The 17162-nt window shown below is 45.5% G+C and overlaps 1 protein-coding gene across 3 annotated transcripts in view; it reads left to right on the forward strand.

Annotated features, from left to right (window-relative positions):
* LOC147668909 (uncharacterized) overlaps positions 1–17162 on the forward strand; it is a 275754-nt gene that overhangs the window by 102864 nt on the left and 155728 nt on the right. For 2 of the 3 annotated variants that reach the window (XM_086948352.1, XM_086948353.1), the window contains exon 2: positions 16795–16921. In XM_086948352.1, the coding sequence (XP_086804478.1) occupies positions 16795–16921 (127 nt within the window). Of the gene's footprint in view, positions 1–16794; positions 16967–17162 lie in introns of all 3 variants that reach the window. The other variant, XM_086948354.1, reaches the window with a different exon arrangement.

Genomic DNA, 17162 nt, shown 5'->3' on the forward strand with positions numbered 1-17162 from the left:
TGTGTGTGGGGGTGCGCGCACGTGTGTGTGTGTGTGTATGCGGGGGTGGGTTCACTGTATGTGTGGGTGCGTGCGTGCATGGGCGCTCGTGTGTGTGTGTCTCTGTTTATGCGCATGCGTGTGTGGTGTTGGTGCTTCCCAGGAGACAGCAGCTGAGCGCGTTCGCGAGCGCGTGGCCCGCTCGAATCGCCTCCTTGAAGGGGCAATGCGCGCGGCCAGGTGCTGTCTCCTGGGAAGCAGACCCAGTGACAAAAGATCTCTGGCGGACACAGCGCTAACGCGCTGATACGCCACGAGACCTAAAAAGAACTGAGAGGGAAATAACTTAAATAGACCTGAAATAAGAAAAAACCATAAAGAGATAAAAAAAGGGGGGGTGGGGAAAGGAGGAACTCATTTCTTTACTGATCTTAAGCAGACTTCTAAAAGGGTTTGCATTTTCTGGCAGGCTGTCTGGACTCTGCGGCTTTCTGAGTGCCTCTTTCCTATGGGCCATATTGCTCTGGTATATAGACCCTAGGGGGGCGACCTCTAACTAACTGTTTCTATTCTAGCCTGCCAGATTCGCTCTCTTGACTGCGGCTCTTGGCATCCTACCAGTCTGATATATCTGACAATAAGAAAAGCATATCTGCGGATTCTGCCTCCTGTCTCTGTTTAAGCCTGGTTTTGCCGCTGGGTGTTACCTCCCTAAGTGTGAAGTGGGGTGATTTAAATCCCTTTTGGGGACAGTCCTTTGTTAATATGTTGATCGGGGGTCCTGTATTGATGTGTGCTGATTTCCCTTCCCCCTGTTTCGAGGCCCTCAACCATAGACTGACAGGTCGAAGTTAGTATGGGAGTTTTGCTCACCTCTGCTCCTGCACTTTCCTGCTGAGGCTGTTCCTTAGGCCCTAGGGAAGTGTTAACCTGTTGGTGGGGTATCACACATTTTCAGTCATATTTGTGGGGAACCAAGTTTGTCATACGTATAGATCACAAACCTGGTTGATCAATTTGCTGATAATGGGGCTGGTACAGCTACTTTTAAAATTGCCAAATGGCAGTACTGATTCCGGAATATATATTGTGGAATACTTTTCAGGCGTGAAAATATGTTAGCAGATTGTCTTTCTCTGCTTTATGAGGAGCACTCTGATTCTTCAGATTTTGACGTTGATTTGCCTATTTCTGTTGGTACTGATGATTCTTATCTGATGGTTGCCGGGTTTGGAGAAAAGTCTGGAGTGTTTTGTGTTAGATTGTAAGGCATGTGCCATGAGTCATGAGTGACAAGTCTCAGGGTCTGTGGTTACAGTTCTCAGTCCTGTTGAAGTACATCAGTACAGCAAAAGACCTGGATCAAATTGACAACAGTTGTCCTGTGGTATGGCTGGTGTCGTTTATGGCTATGGTGTAGTCGTCCTGAATTTTTATTCTAGGAGGCTTGAACCTAAATTTATGAGGGTGGCTAAATAGTTCCAAGATCATAGAAGTCTTAGAATCTCTTTTTGCCAGAGAGGTTATAGCGGATTAAGTTTTATCGAATAATGGTTCTCAATTTACATCCCTAGTGTTTGAGGAATTTTTATGTCTTCTTTAGTTCAAATATTTTAGAACATCTTTGTTTCAATACAGAAGTAATGGTCTTGTGGAGAGGTAGGTTTAACAAGGTAATTAAGGACAATCTTCAGTTGAGTAAGCCAGTGATTTAGATACCATGCAAGAGGTAAAGAAGTTACTGTGGGCAGTGAGAACTACTTCCAAAGCTGATAAAGCTGTATCCTAGTTTATTCTTCTTAGACAAATGGTACCAGCTTCCAAATTAGTGAGATCCTGGTTGTTTGATTTTTCCGTGCCTTAGTGTGGTTTACAGGAAATTGGTGGTTTACAAGCATCGACAAAGCATTGCCTTTAACAGGCACATGATGACATATTGGCTTTCCTAGTGTTGTTCTGCTATTAAATATAATGAAACTGGATCTACATCATTGGAAGGAATTCTTACCAGGCTTTGCCATGAGTTAAGTTGAGTTAAGTCGAGCAACATCATATATATTAGCAGTTACTGCTTAACTCACTGACATGAAGTCCTAAGAAGGACTTCAACTCCTCTTTGTTTTTTGGAGCGAGTGCCTCTTGAACAGCCTTGAGCAGGCATATTTTTTGCTTGAATCCGTCCTTAGAAATGGTATGACCCAGGTATTCAACGGTGCTCGCCTCTATATTGCATTTCTCTCTCCGAAGGGTGAGTCCTGCATCTCTCAGTTTGCACATGACTTTTCTAAGGTGTGAGTCATGTTCTTCTTCCGTGGCCTCGTACATCGTCCTGAAGCAGAGGGTTTTGGGGATTCCCTCCAGGATACTTTGCATGATCTTTTGGAAAGCTGCTGCTGCAGACGCCAGACCGAACGGCATTCTGCAAAACATGAAGGATCCCATCGGAGTAGTGATGGCCATCAACCACCTTGACTCCGGATTCATTTCCACCTGGTGGTAAGCACTGGATAGGTCCAGAACCGAGAAGCACTCAGCATTGCCCATTAATTTCGTGGATCCTAGGGAAAGGGTGTCTGTCGATCCAGATGTTGCGGTTGAGGTCACGTAGGTCCACACACAGTCTTATCCCTTTGCCCTGGTCCTTCTTGGCGATCACAAGGGGCGCCAACCAGTCCGACCTCTCAATAGGTTGAATAATGCCCTGACTTTGTAATCTGGATAGTTCCATCTTTAATGGCTCCTTCATGTGGTGGGCAATGGGTCTAGTCTTATGCACTACTGGCTTGGAATCCTTTCTAATTTTAATTTTTGTGTTGAAACTTCTTGAGTAGGCCAAGTCTTTCGCTGAATATTTCCGGGAATTCTTCGTAGATCCAGTCCCCAGAATTGTGTTGACTAATCAAAGACTTGCTCTGGGTTGTTGGGGTCTAGTTTGATCCCTAATTCCTTTTGGTGTTGCCACCCCAAAAGGTTGGGATCTTCCGTGACCACATAGACTTTGCCTACAGTTGTGTGATTTTTAAAGGTGATGAGTGATTTAAACATTCCTTTAAGAGGAACGGGGTCACAGTTGTACCCACTGGGGGCAATGTCTGGGGGTTGGAGACCTTGCAATTTAGCATTTCTCATCTTCTTGTAATCTGCTGAGTTGATGAATGTGTAGGGGGAACATGAGTCCGCATACACTTTGATGGGGTTGCCATCTAGGCTGATGTCACAAACCGGGTAATTGACAGCATTGATAGTGCTTAGTTCACCCACTTGCAAAATTATTTTCTTGACCGACTGTGTGACCTCCTCTAGTTCCCTACTTCCACTGCGTTTTTCTTCTTAAAAGGTGTGTCTGCAGACTCTCGTAAAATTTCCCCTTCTTTTGCATTTCTTGCAAGTGGTGGACTTTGCCTAGCAAAATGGAGAGTTGGCCAGGTGATTTCTACTCCCTAACGGTAGCATTTCAGTTTACTGTGCTCGTTTTCGTTTTTTGGTCTGGCCCCGTTGGAATTCCTTATTTTGTATATATTTTCTTCAGTGTTCACCCATTTTATTACTTGAGTAGATTCATTGGAGGTTGTGGATCTGATTTTCTTTCAGGCATATTGCAGTGTGCTCAATAGATTTTGCAATTTCAACCGCTTGATGCAAGTCTGGTTGTTTTTGTAGTAATTTCTCTTGGATCCTTATTTTATTGGTGCATCTTACTATTTGGTCTCTGATGAGGGAGTCATTTAAATCTCCAAAGTCACACAGACTGCTCAGACCTCTCTAAGCGGCCACATAGTTTAAAATACTCTCTTGCTTACTTTGGGTGTGGCAGAAGAATTTATGTTGTTCTAAAACTTTAATTTTGTCACCAAATTGCTTTTCTAGTTTAAGGAAAACTACTCTGTATTCATTTGCTTCATCCTCTTCCTCGTCATTTTCAAATTCCGGTTCAGGAAGTGAATTATATACTTTTCTCCCGTGTGTCCCCAAATTATGGAGAAGGATGTACTGTTTCCGGATAGGACTAAACTTTTCTCCCCCTATGGCTATTAAATATGATTCTAAATGTTAGCCCACTCCTTCCAGGGAATATCTGGTTCTCCCATTTGATTCAAGAATGGAACAGGTTGGGACATACCTGCAGCTGCCCTGTGTAATATGGGAGGCAATACAGATGTAAGACAATGACAATTAAGACAAGGCAAAATCACAGAATATACAAGCACATGCAATATCTGAAAATGTACTAAACTTGAACAGGTTTGGACATTTGTGCCGCTGCCATATAAAGAGGAGATGCTAGGAAGAAATACAGAGGTAAGGGAAAACAATAAAGATGCAACAAAATCACAGTAACTTTACAGGCACTTCCCAAATTCAATGTTGTAGTAAACTCTTAAGGATCCCTAAATAAGGAATACCAGTTTACCAACCAATTACAAATACCCCTAGGTAAAATGTCACCTTAGAATTTCAAGAGCAAAACAAGAAATTTCTAGAGAGAAAATGCAGCGTGAATATCAACTAAGCAAATAGGCAGCTTTACTCTGGAGGCACAGAAGGCAAGGTGCAAATAACCAAACACAGTGAAAGGACCTGAAAATATAAAAAATGAGGCCTCGCACAGTACAGTGAAAAAAAAAGTATTGAGACACAGGAGAGGAGGACTAGCAGAGAAGGCTGTGCTAGTCAGCGCAGAACTGATGATTGAAGAGCAAAATCCTGCTTGAAATAGAAGAAGAGATCAAAAGCAAGGCACACTTAAGCTGTGCCTGTCAGCGTGAAAACTTGAAAGGCAGGAAGAAAAGCCAGCTGAGTCTGTAAGCGTCAATAACCTACCCAAAAGGCCGGACTCCCTTCCAAGAATGACAAGCAAGAGATGTGCTTGTCAGCGGTATAACAATGGAATCCAGAAGTGGCAGTAGATACCCAAGAGTGCTCTCTGGGCTGCTTCTGAGGAGATCGGTAATAGAGGCTTGCTTGCTCGAAACACAATTAAGGGGGGATTCCTGTCAAGATAAATCAGCTGAGGCTAAAGGAGGAAGGCGGGGCAGCTCGGCTCCAAGCACTTCACGATGGAACACAGGCAGCCTTGCGCTTCCCTCACGTGTGAGATGACACAAAGGTGATATATACTCCCACTTCCCGATGACTGCGCGCTCCAGTGCCAAGAATAATAGAAGCAGGAAGCCACTCACCTCACGGCGAAGGTTGGCAAAAGTAAAACCCACGCTGATTCTTCCTTGACAGTGATGCGCACCTCATAGAGGGAGGCACTCTTTCTTGGAAATCGATCGTAGTCCGCTGAGGTGAGCAGATCACGCCTACAGGCGCACTCACACACATATTTCACTGTCTCTGACTGAAAGAGGACGGACACTGTGAGGTGAGGTGAGGGAAGAGGGAGACAGGCGAGTTTCCCACATCAGTTGCACCCTACTAAGCAGCTGCGAAAGTAGATACAGCTGTCGGAAGCCTCCGCACATAGCGTTGTGGTGAGTGAAAATTCCCCCGGTGCTGAATGTCTGTGAGATGATAGTAGATCTCAGTTCTGAAGTAAAAACCAGAAGGGCAGACAAATAATCGCAGGATGCAACGATGAGACATCTTGTGAAAATATTTAAAACAGTACCTTAAAGTAGAATGTTACAGCTTGTGATCCGTGGAGAAAAGGAAAGGGAGGAGACGGAGTTTGCCCCTTACGCAAGCCAGCTCGTCGCCAGTGTTACGAAGATGTTATCAAGTACAGCCTCCAGATGGGTTCAAGCAAGGTTTATTCACCGTCTCCACTGCTCCACTCCTGTCACAGCCTCGAGGCTCCTCACAAGCCCAACATTCAAAGGTAGCATTCAGAACCCCACAGAGGGAGCATTCTATTTAACAATGGAGACGAGGGGGGAGAGGAAGGTACCAAGTGGGAAGAATGAAATTACAATACGCCTACTCCTGAGTTGGTCCTGTCTGTTATCTTGTTCTCAATAATCAGGAAGCAATAGCTCAGCACTTTGTGTGAGTTCTTTTCAGCCACTGATTCAGGTTTAGGAGCGTCCAACGCTAAATGTTATTATTGGTTTGTGCATCATTCGCTTATAAAACCAAAGACGTTTCTAGCTCACACCCTACTCTAAGTTTCCCAGTATTTTCTTTAAAATCAAATGGCAGATAATCTTTCCTCATACCCCTTTCAATATTTCGATAAAAGGAATTTTTGAAGTTTTTAATTTTTAGTTATTTGTAGTTGTAAGTGACACTTGTCTGGAACACAGATTGATTATGATCTTACACCTATTCAATTCCTCAATGACATGGGTGTAAAAGTAGGGTGAGATGAGGATTGTTGTGTAGCTAGAGGTACAGGCAGAAATAATTGCATATATAACAGTATAAGAACAGATTGTTTTATACATGTGGGAACTGATAGACTGAAGTGTACATTATTCAGACTAATGTAGCCATAGAGTCACGGGTCCATATGGAGATCGGTGTCTCTGTACGTGTAGTGCATGATATTGTTGCTGTGGCAGAGCTATAGATAAAAATCGGAGTCTGGTAGATGTAGAGATTCACACACAGCATCTGCACATTGTGGTTTATAAATTGAAAGGAGTCACCCTACACCTTAGATAATTTTGCTCCCTTTACTCTGGAGAAAATTCGTTGCTCTCTAGCGACAGCTAAGTCTGGCTCCCCTCTGGACATCCCCCCCCCCCCCAATAATATATTTGCTGGCCAACTACCTTGCCCCGACGATCCAAGAGAGCTTTAAATACTCTGTAAAAATGGGCTCCAGTCCGCTCGAGTGGAAGACTGTATGTGTACACCCTATCCTAAAAAAACACCATGGACCAAACATCTCTGGCCTATCTCTGCTACCTCTTCTGTACAAACAGCATGAAAGTCTAATCAACAACCAACTAGTTACCTACCTTGAAAGCAATCAAATCCTAGAGTCCTCCCAATCTGGCTTTCGACCAGGCTATAGCACGGAAACAGCACTTCTGGCCGTGACCAATTCCACACATCGTTGGCTAGACGTAGGCAAACCAGTAAAGCTTGTGCTGTTAGATCTCTCAGCAGCCTTTGATAGTCTCTCACACGAGGTTGCTGGAAATGCTGCGATAGATCGGCATACAAGGCCTTGCAACATAATGGCTCCAGCATTTTCTGGAAGATAGATATCAAACCATCATCCTGGGCCCATACTCTTCTTTAAGTCAGTCCTAGACATGGGTGTTCCACAGGGTTCCTGTCTGAGTCCGACTATGCTTAACGTCTATATTACTCCCCTTGCCCAGGTCTCCGAGCATTTTGACTTTGAAATAATCTCATATCCGGATGACAGCCAGTTGATGTTTACGTTTGACCCCTACCTGACGGGGGCAAAAAACCAGTATACCCTGGACATGCTAGCAATCTCTGATTAGATGAACAGGAACTATCTCCAATTAAACGCAGACAAGATGGAGATAATGCTATTTGGGAAAGCTGCCTCTTTTTGGACCGACGATTGCTGGCCTCACCAACTTGGCTCCATCTCGGTACCCAAACAAACAGTAGAAACTCTTGGCATGAAAATAGACCAAGCACTAACAATGAAAGAGCAGATCTTGGCCTCCTCCGGAGTATGCTACTGTAATATGCGCCTTCTGCGCAGAATCTTCTCCTATCTTGCAACCTCTGCCTGGAAGACTCTAGTCCAAGCCTTAGTAATGAGCAGGTTGGACTAAGGCAATGCCCTCCTACCAGATGTCAATGAGACCTTAGTTGCTAAACTCCAGGTAGTTCAAAATACTGCAGCCAGACTTGTTCTTAACCGTCCATCAGGCACGGCCTCAGCTCCACTGCTGAGGGAACTGTACTGGCTACCAGTGAAGAAAAGATCTTGTTTTAAGACCTGATGCCTTACCTATAATGCCCTTAAAGGGAAAGGCCCACTATATCTGCAACAAAGACTCAAAACATATACTCCTGGCCGTTGCCTAAGATCTTGGGATAAAACCCTATTGTGTGTTCCTCTCATTCGCCTGACTCGCAGTGGAGGAAAAGCCTTTTTCTAACTTGCTTCCCACTACTGGAACCAGCGTCCAGTTTATGTCCTCACATTTCCAAACTACTGCAGACTTAGGAAACTTCTCAAATCTCACCTGTTCTGATCCCTCCTCTCTCTTGATCCATGTTTCGTCAACAGCACTGAGATGCCCTTGGGTGAGTTGTGCTCTATATTAAATATAAATAACATAACAAGTAGTTGTACAGTAAGAATAGAGGTACAACTTGAGATGGATCTAGAGGTTAGAATAGACATATAGGTACACTACAATTTACGGTTGGGGTGCTGGTATAAGTAGGTGTGTAAGTACCTGAACCAATAGATGTATTTATACAGTTTACTCTAGATCTATGGATTAATGTTGGATAAATCTGCATGCATTACTGTAGACAAATATACCTACAAATGGAAGGTTATGGTTGGCGTATGTATACATGAATGTAGAGTGGGAGACATTCGTAGATCTAGACATTCAAGCATAGTTTGGAACACATTCTGAGGTAATGTTGGATGTATGGACAGACGTACAAATGAAAGCTGGTATTGACTTTGCAGTTGAAGTCCTGGGCTGGGGAAGGAGAAAAGTGACATGTTGGTGTACATGTTTCTTAACACCTGGGGCCCTTAGGGAACTGAAGGCAATTGAGAAACAGGAGTGCGTCGGCGTACACCCAGAAGAACCGTAGGAAGCACCACCTGAGCTTAAGATATGTAGGATACCATGGCTACTCATGATGATTTTGCTGTTATTTTGGTTTATTTTGATAAGTTTGCTTTTAAAAGCAAATTTGATGTGCAGTTCTATGTTACCAATGTAAGGAGCATCTCTGTTGTCACTATGAATTTTCTGCCCCTGAGTAGGATTTGTTTTGACTGCTACTTCAGTACCTGCCTGGGGTGATTTTGTGAATTCTCCCTGTTAGACCTGGCATCTTTTGGCATGCTTCTCCTGTCTTCTTGCTTCTGACCTCCTGGAGATCAGCGCTAGGACTTGTCTGCTTCCGCTTAGGGACTTTTTTTTTTATTGTTTCAAGACGTTTTTATTGCCATTTATAGAAAACCATAACGCAGTACTTAGTACAACAGTATGCAGATGTTTTAAGGCAATACTGTGGGAGTCAGATCAAAACTCTATGGGCCATACATTATCTCAGGCAATACTAACACAGTAGACCTAAAATGACATGCAGAGCACCATTACGTAATGCAGTCAACCAAATCGCTAGCAAAGGGCAGTGTCGGACATAAAAGTCTCTAATGCTGGTATCTTAGACACAAGGCCACGTGTCAGCGTTTTAGGACTCTGCCCCTATTAAGCATGTCTTTGCTGCTTTACTCTGGCATTATTGTACCTATTAGCTATACATCATGAATCAAAGAACAAAAAAAGGAAGAAACAACCAATAGGGGGGGAGTGGAGTGGAGTGGAGTGGAGTGGAGTGGAGTGGAGTGGAGTGGAGTGGAGTGGAGTGGAGTGGGATAGTGGGGGAGGGTGAGTAGATGCGACGAGGGAGAAGTTATGACTCCCTACTACCAGTTCCGAGACATGCCACATTACTGGAGGGTGCAGCTCCAGCTACACCAGGGACTATCTCTAGCAGCATGTGAAACAGGGCTGAGGACGGCAAGAATGGTCTAAGCGTCAGAAGACAGAGTGCCTAGTTCATGAAGAGTGTATGGGGATGGTGCGCAGTGTAGTCAGTTGGGGGGTTCCAAAAACCCTCTGGCTCAGTGGGGTGGACTGCATCGTCAAAAAGCTGTAGGGCTTGGAGTCTTGGTGGCTGTAATCTAACGGTTTCCAGTCGCCCCAAATGGTCTACCAATGGTTTACACAGTTTACTGAATTTTGTGTCCCGAAGTTGAAGGCTCGCCATGAGCAGCTCCATTGCCACTGTGTGCCATAAGCGGGTGAACCCCACATTTATGGAAGGCGTTTCTGCTTTCTTCCAGTAGAGGGCAACAGTCTGTTTTGCAGCACCCAGCATATGGAGGCTTAGATGCCGATCACAGCGGGTCATAGCTTGCAGGTTCACCGGCTTAAGGCTCAGAATGATCATGAGCAGATCTTCAGACAGTGGGTATCCAAGCACCTGTTTAATATGGCTGAGAACTTCTTTCCAACAGGAAGTCAAGAGAGGGCACGCCCACCAAATGTGTATAAAATCCCCCAGTGCTTGAGTGCAGTGCCAACATATGGGGGACGCATTGGGGAACATTTTTTGAAGTTGAGTGGGAGTATAGTACCATTGAGTCATTACCTTGTAGGCAGATTCTTGCTGGGGGATGCTTTGGAAAGTTTTTGGGATGTCGCGCCAGAGAGGCGCCCATTGAGAAGGGGCAGTGTCTGCATCGGAAAGGGACTGCCACCGCTGCTGATATGGATCAGGGTCCAAACGCTGTGAGTGCTGGAGAACCTGGTATATGCAAGAGATTAGTTACTTAAAGTTGCCGAAGGTACGTGCCAGCCCCTCAAACAGTGTGAAAGGTCGCGTGGCCGCCTGCGCCAAAGAGGAGTCCTGTATCCAGTGTCGGAGCTGGATATATTGATATCTGTCCTTCTCTGTTAGACAAAATACTTGCTTGCACTGAGCAAAGGTTTTAAGGTCATTCCCCACAAATCAAGTCTCGTATCATTCTACAATCTTTGTCCGTCCAATTTGCAAAATAGCATGGGCGACACACTGGGGAGAAACTGCGGGTTGCGAGCAATTGGGAGTATGCGGGGACGGGAAGGAGGTGAGGCCCCTGCGGAGTGCCACTTTGTCCCAAATCTCGAGTACCGTTTTAGTAGTAACCGCCATGTAGGCTTTACGATGGCGCGCTTCCTGAGGCAACCAAGCATGATCTCGAAGAGGGCGACAGGTGACTGCCCGATCCATGTGGAACTACACCTTCTCCCTCTCCCACGCTCCCCACTTCGGGATAAAGCGAAGATGAGACGCCCAATAGTATTCTATCAGATTAGGGCAGGCAGGGGCATTAAAATTTTACGAGACAAACGCGGTCTCTTACCGCCCCATATGAATGCGGTCAGTTCACGTTGTAGCCCCTGGATTTGGTGCTCTGGGATGGGCGTCGGAAAAGTTTGAAATAGGTAAAGATTCTTCGGTAGAATGGACATTTTTACTGTGTTGAGGCGTCCTTACCAGGAGAGCGGCAACGCTTTCCATGCGCACAGGTCGGCGATGACTGAATTTTTGTATTCCTGCCAATTAACTTGGTACCAAGTAGCTAAGTCTGGCGTTAGATTGAGACCAAGATATCTTACAGAGCTGGTCGCCCATTGATAAGGAACGAGAGCCTGCAGGGTCGCAATCTCCTCGGCCGGGGGCGTAAGATTAAGGGCCCATGATTTCGTATGGTTGATTTTAAGCCATGAGGCTTGCTCGTAAGTCTGGAGCAGCGTATGTACCGCTGGAAGCGAGTGCAATGGATCAAATAAAGTGAGAAGTAAATCGTCTGCAAAGAGTGCAATCTTATGTTCGATACCCCCGAGGGGACCGGCGTATCATAATGGCGAGTGGCTCCACTACAAATTCGTACAATAGAGGTGACAGGGGGCAGCCCTGCCTGGTCCCCTTGCTGATGGAGATAGGCTGCGTAAGTTGACCATTTATCCGTACTCTGGCGAGCGGCGAAATATAAGGAGCCATAATGCGTGCCGTCATCTGCAGACATAGACATACTTTCTGTAGAACGGCACGGAGAAATACCCAGTCCACCCGATCAAACGCTTTTTCAGCGACGAGTGAGAGCCGGCAGGCCGGTATCCTCCAGTGCCGAGCCTTTCCAACAAGGTGCGCTACTCGGCGCACATTGTCCGCTCTCTGGTGTTGGATAAACCCACCTAGTCCGGTTCAATGAGATTGGGCAAGTGCAGACTAAGCTGTTAGGCAAGGATTTTGGTGTAGAGTTTGAGATCCGTATTTAACAGGGCAATGGGGCGTAAGGAAGAGCATAGCGTGTGGTCTTTTCCAGGTTTCGGGATGAGGGCTATTTCTGCCATCGCCATGTCTGAGGAAGGCCCGACTGAATCCGTGAAGGAGTTTAAGAGGCGTAAGAGATATGGTTGCAGTTGCGACAGGAAGACGCAATAGAACGAGACTGGCAACCCGTCAGGGCCTGGTGTTTTACCTAGTGGAAGGTCTTTCAGAGCACTAGTTAATTCTTCTGGAGTGATAGGTTCTTCCAAGAGCTTGGAATGATACTCAGGGGGTCCCAGGCACAGGTGTCTAGGTGCGGGCGGATCGCTTAGGGACTTTTATCTGTTCAACTGTCTCTATTTAACTGTCTTGATAAAATGCGTGCTGCGGTCAACGGGTATTAAAAAAAAAAAGCATTTGCAATGCAATAGGTCTCGCATTTGCAAGAGTTTAAACTATTGACATTGTAAATGACAATGCCTTTTATTTATGTTTTAAAAACCAACATGTAAAGAAAAGGCATTGCCATTTACAATGCCAATAACTCAAGCTCTCACAACTGTGATACTTATTGCATTGCAAATGCTGTCCCCCGCCCCCAGGGGCAATCGGAAGAACACACCAGCAACGCAAAGGACCTGCCGACTGATGATTCAATCGACTATAGCTGAAGTAGAGTTCCACTTGGCGGTATTGCCTGATATGACAGCCAGCACAAACAGCCTGGCACAGAAAGAGCAGGAAGGAAAATCCCTCTAAATGTCTCCAGTGAACCGGCCAGCAGTAAAAGCAGACAAACTGCAGCGGAGGCGGTCAGGAACCCAGCCTACCACATGGTACTACATTGTTGGATACTCTAGTGTGAGTACAGCCTTTATTAAACAGAAAGGGAGTACAGGAATTGTTAAATTGATGCAAATCGTAAATCAGCATATCGAGACAAAATTCACTTTAAAATATTTTTTTTTTTTTCCTTCTGCGAAACTTTGCACCTTAGCACTCTTAGTAACACCCTAACGTTGTTGTAACCCATAGAGCCTCTTTCAAGTGCCACCTTATTTTGGGAGGTAATGGTATTTGTACTCGTTCAGCACCTAAATTAAGCGCAAATTAGGCTTGCTCTTGCAACTGTAAATGCAAAAAATTTAACAGTAAACTGCACAAGAGATTTGTGAAAAGGAAACATTGCACACATTAATTCCCGTTTTCTTACACTTGAATTACATTTGACGCTCAAACACAGCATATACCTAAACAAACATTAGCTGCTGCTGTGCATTGTTTTTGAACCTGCAATTGACATTCAATGCCTGGTCAGGGGTTCTAAGCGCTATATACATACAATTCAAACACGGTTGTCCAACTGATTTGGCCTGGCAGCTTGCTACTTCACAACTTATTTTACATTTTTATTTTTTTTAAAAAGCCAGCAGATGTGGAAGAAGGACTTCACGATTCAGGAGGAATTTCATACTTGACAGTAAGTATGGGCGAATTTTGCGAATCAGCGGTTCGCAAATTCGCGCGAAATTGCGAAAAAATCCGCACGAAATCGCGAAGAATTTCGCGAATTTTCCAGCGAAATCACTGATTTTTTTTTGCGATTTTGCAACATACTTAACTGGAGTACTTTCTACTGGCTAATCGGTAAGTGCTACCTCGTTGGGTAAATGTATAGTGCTTTTCCTGCACTAAAGCTGCGTAGGGCCAGAAGAGTTGCCTCCAGTGACCATTTGTGTGTAACTTTGCCATCGCACGGAAGGGCGCCAGGGTCCCTCGAGTGAGCTGTCCATCGTAGTGTGTAAAGGGCGGGAAGACGGTGCACACCGCTAGTGTGTGGGGGGGGTAAACGGGGAGGGGCTTCTTTGCGAGTTCACATGCCTCTTGTGTGTACAAAAGGTCAGGCATCGATCAGAGCAGCAGATTGGGAGAAAGAAGCTCCTGGTCACAGGAACTGCACGGGGATTGCACTCGTGAAAGTCAAGGATGCAAAGGACTCCATCAAGCATCATAGTTAATTTTCGACAGTAGATATGAGGAGAAAGCACACCTGCCCAGCCTCGACAAAGCGCACGATTTTTTGGGGCTGATTAACTTTGCCACTGCGCCGAAGGGCGCCGGGGTCCCTCAAGTGAGCTGTCCATCATAGTGGGTAAAGGGCGGGAAGATGGTGCAAACCGCTAGTGCGAGTTCACATGCCTCTTGTGTGTATAAAAGTTCAGGCACCGATCAGAGCAGCAGATGGGGAGAAAGAAGCTCCTGGTCACAGGAACTGCAAGGGGATTGCACTCGTGAAAGTCAAGGATGCAAAGGCCTCCATCAAGCATCATAGCTAATTGTCGACCGTAGATATGGGGAGAAAGCACACCTGCCCAGCCTCGACAAAGCGCACGATTTTTTAGGGCTGATTAACTTTGCCATCCCGCCAAAGGGCGCCGGGGTCTCTCGAGTGAGCTGTCCATCTCATAGTGTGTAAAGGGCGGGAAGACGGTGCACACCGCTAGTGTGTGGGGGGGGCAAAGGGTGGGGCTTCTTTGCGGGTTCACATGCCTCTTCTTGTGTGTATAAAAGGTCAGGCACAGATCAGAGCAGCAGATGAGGAGAAAGTAGCTGCACGGGGATTGCATTTGTGAAAGTCCTGGGGAGAAAGCACACCTGCCCAGCCTCAACAAAGTGTACGATTTTTTTGGGGCTGATTAAGGAGTTACTGAATTTGACCTTCAACTCGGGCACCTGCTTTATCTATATCTGTAAGTGCTTCCTGTTCACGGAGCCTCGTTGTCGACTTGTAACTATTCTCTGACCCTGCTTCAAGGGTCAGAGCATGGTCAGAGAATAGTTGCAAGTAGGCAGCGAGGCGCCGCTCAGGAAGCACTTACAGGGTTACAGCAGGTGCCCAAGTTGAAGTTAATTTCATTGTAACCATTTTGTAAATGGTTACAAAGAAATTAGCTTCAACTTGGGCACCTGCTGTAACCCTGTAAGTGCTTCCTGTGCAAAATTCGTCCCGCTCGTGAATTCACGGATTTTGCCGCGATATCGCGCTGATCGCGGAAAATCTGCAAATTCCGCGAGAGGAACGAATTTTCCGCCCATACTTACTTGACAGCTGTCGGTATCCGATAAAACGTAGGAATTGTAATGTTCGAAAAAAACACAAATTTTCTTAATGTTGACGTCACATAAGTCTTTGCCCATTGATGAAATCACAGGGAGTGTATAAAATATGGCTTTCTAAGATTTACCAAATAAAAGTCAAAGTTATTGGCTGTATCGCTGCGTCTTTAACAAATCCATTTATGCTGTATGGTAGAAATTCGTTTCAGGAGTAAAGCGTTTCCTTGTGTGCATATTTTGGTAATTTTTTAATAAATATAAGAGGGACACTGAACTAAACATAAAAAAGCTCAATTTTGGCACTTAATTGAAAACCACAAATAAAGGGATGATTTTAAATCGAAAGTGGGCATGCGTGCTGGTGCTCACCATAAGCGGGAATGTTCGCGTGTGGGGTACATCACAGGAGCGTGTAATGGACTGTGATCAACGGCAAGCAGGCTAATTGAAACGGGAACCACGCTGAACTGCAGCAGGCTCCATGCTGATGTTGCCGCCGCCCATACTGTTAGCGGACCCACGCCATGAGTGTGCACATCGGCTGTCTCAAAGAGACGCTGTGAGCGTGCACATGGCATGTCCGGGCGCCGTCAGATGTGCACGGGTATGGTGAGAGCAGGCGTTGCGATAACGCCGCGAGCCGAGCCGTACGCATGCACAGCTGATGTCTCCAAGAGCGTGTTCACCCAAGCTGATGTCTTTAGTCTTCAAGAGCGCTTGCACCCATCGTGTCCCGCATCGCTAAGCTAGGCGGCGACAATAGATCTCGCTTACGCGAACACCCAATGGCGCTGCATTGCTGGGCGAGACCTAAAGTGCTTTGGACTATAACATTTCCCACTGAAAAGCAATATTTTTCCCCATGTGCTCCCATACCTGCCGTGTCATGCAATTTGGCTCCAACTGTAAATTTTGTTGATGGATTGGTGTTTCCATGATTGGTATATATAATTTACTAGTAAGTCCCTAGTACGGTGCACTGTCTGTGGCCAGGACCTGTAAATCAGATGCTACTAGTGGGCTTGCAGCACTGGTTGTGCCATCCACACAAGTAGGCTTTCAAAGGTGTCTCAGACCTGCCACTGTAGTGTCTGCGTGGAGTTTTCACTGCCATATCGACCTGGTAAGTGCACCAACTTGTGAGCGCACCATTTGTGTATTCACTGTCTAGGTTCAAAGTGACAGGAGCAGAGATGTACATTCACGCTAAACCGGCACAAGGTGGGGGTTGAGTTGTGCCCTGCCTTCCTCGGTGACCCATAGCCAGGCTGAATAGACCTGGTTGCATTTAGAGTAGTAGGAGTTGTCAATTGCACCTAAATAGACGGTGGCTGGCTCTCACAAATCTGTCTCCTCCTCCTGGAGTGTAGTGTTTTCACTGTATTATTGTTAAGTGCAAATGCTTTACACACTGCCCCGGAGATAAGCCGGACTGCTCGTGCCAAGCTACCAAAGGGTTGAGCAGGGGTTATTTCGGACGTGTAACTCCCTTATCCGGAGTTAGGAAGAAGGGTTCCTACTTGGACAGGGTAGCAACCTGCCAACTTGAGACCCTCATTTCTAACAGTTCCTTGGGGAGCAGGTATACAGCCGGTGAATTGCTTGTTTTTGTTTCTCAATGCAGGGAATGAGTAACATAATTTGGATTTCTTTTTATTTAATCTCAAACTGTTTGAGTTTTATTCGCCTGAACTTTCCCTTGTAGTTTGGCAAAATAACATGATGAAAATGTTGCTGTTTCAGGCTCCAGTTTCATTCAGTGATGTCGCTGCCTGTTTCTCCGAAGAGGAGTGGAAGCTCTTACACCAGTGGCAGAAAGACCTGTACAAGAATGTGATGTATGAAATCCACCAAGCAGTGAGCACCCTGGGTAAATTTACACCACATTTATTGTTTATCCTGTGATGAATACCAGGTGGGCATCTGTATCTCTATTTAAAAAATATCTGCCCCTTCCTGTGATGTAGCTACCGGTGTCATCATGTTTCCAAACCACTTATTCAGACACACCAGCTGCAAAATGACATATATTCACTGCATGAGAGAAATACGCATAGAAATGGGGTTTCTGTTGTATAACCTGTCATAATCTAAGATTGATTGGTGGCTCC

Source organism: Lissotriton vulgaris, unplaced genomic scaffold, assembly GCF_964263255.1.
Source record: "Lissotriton vulgaris unplaced genomic scaffold, aLisVul1.2 SCAFFOLD_907, whole genome shotgun sequence".
Classification (NCBI taxonomy): Eukaryota; Metazoa; Chordata; class Amphibia; order Caudata; family Salamandridae; genus Lissotriton; species Lissotriton vulgaris.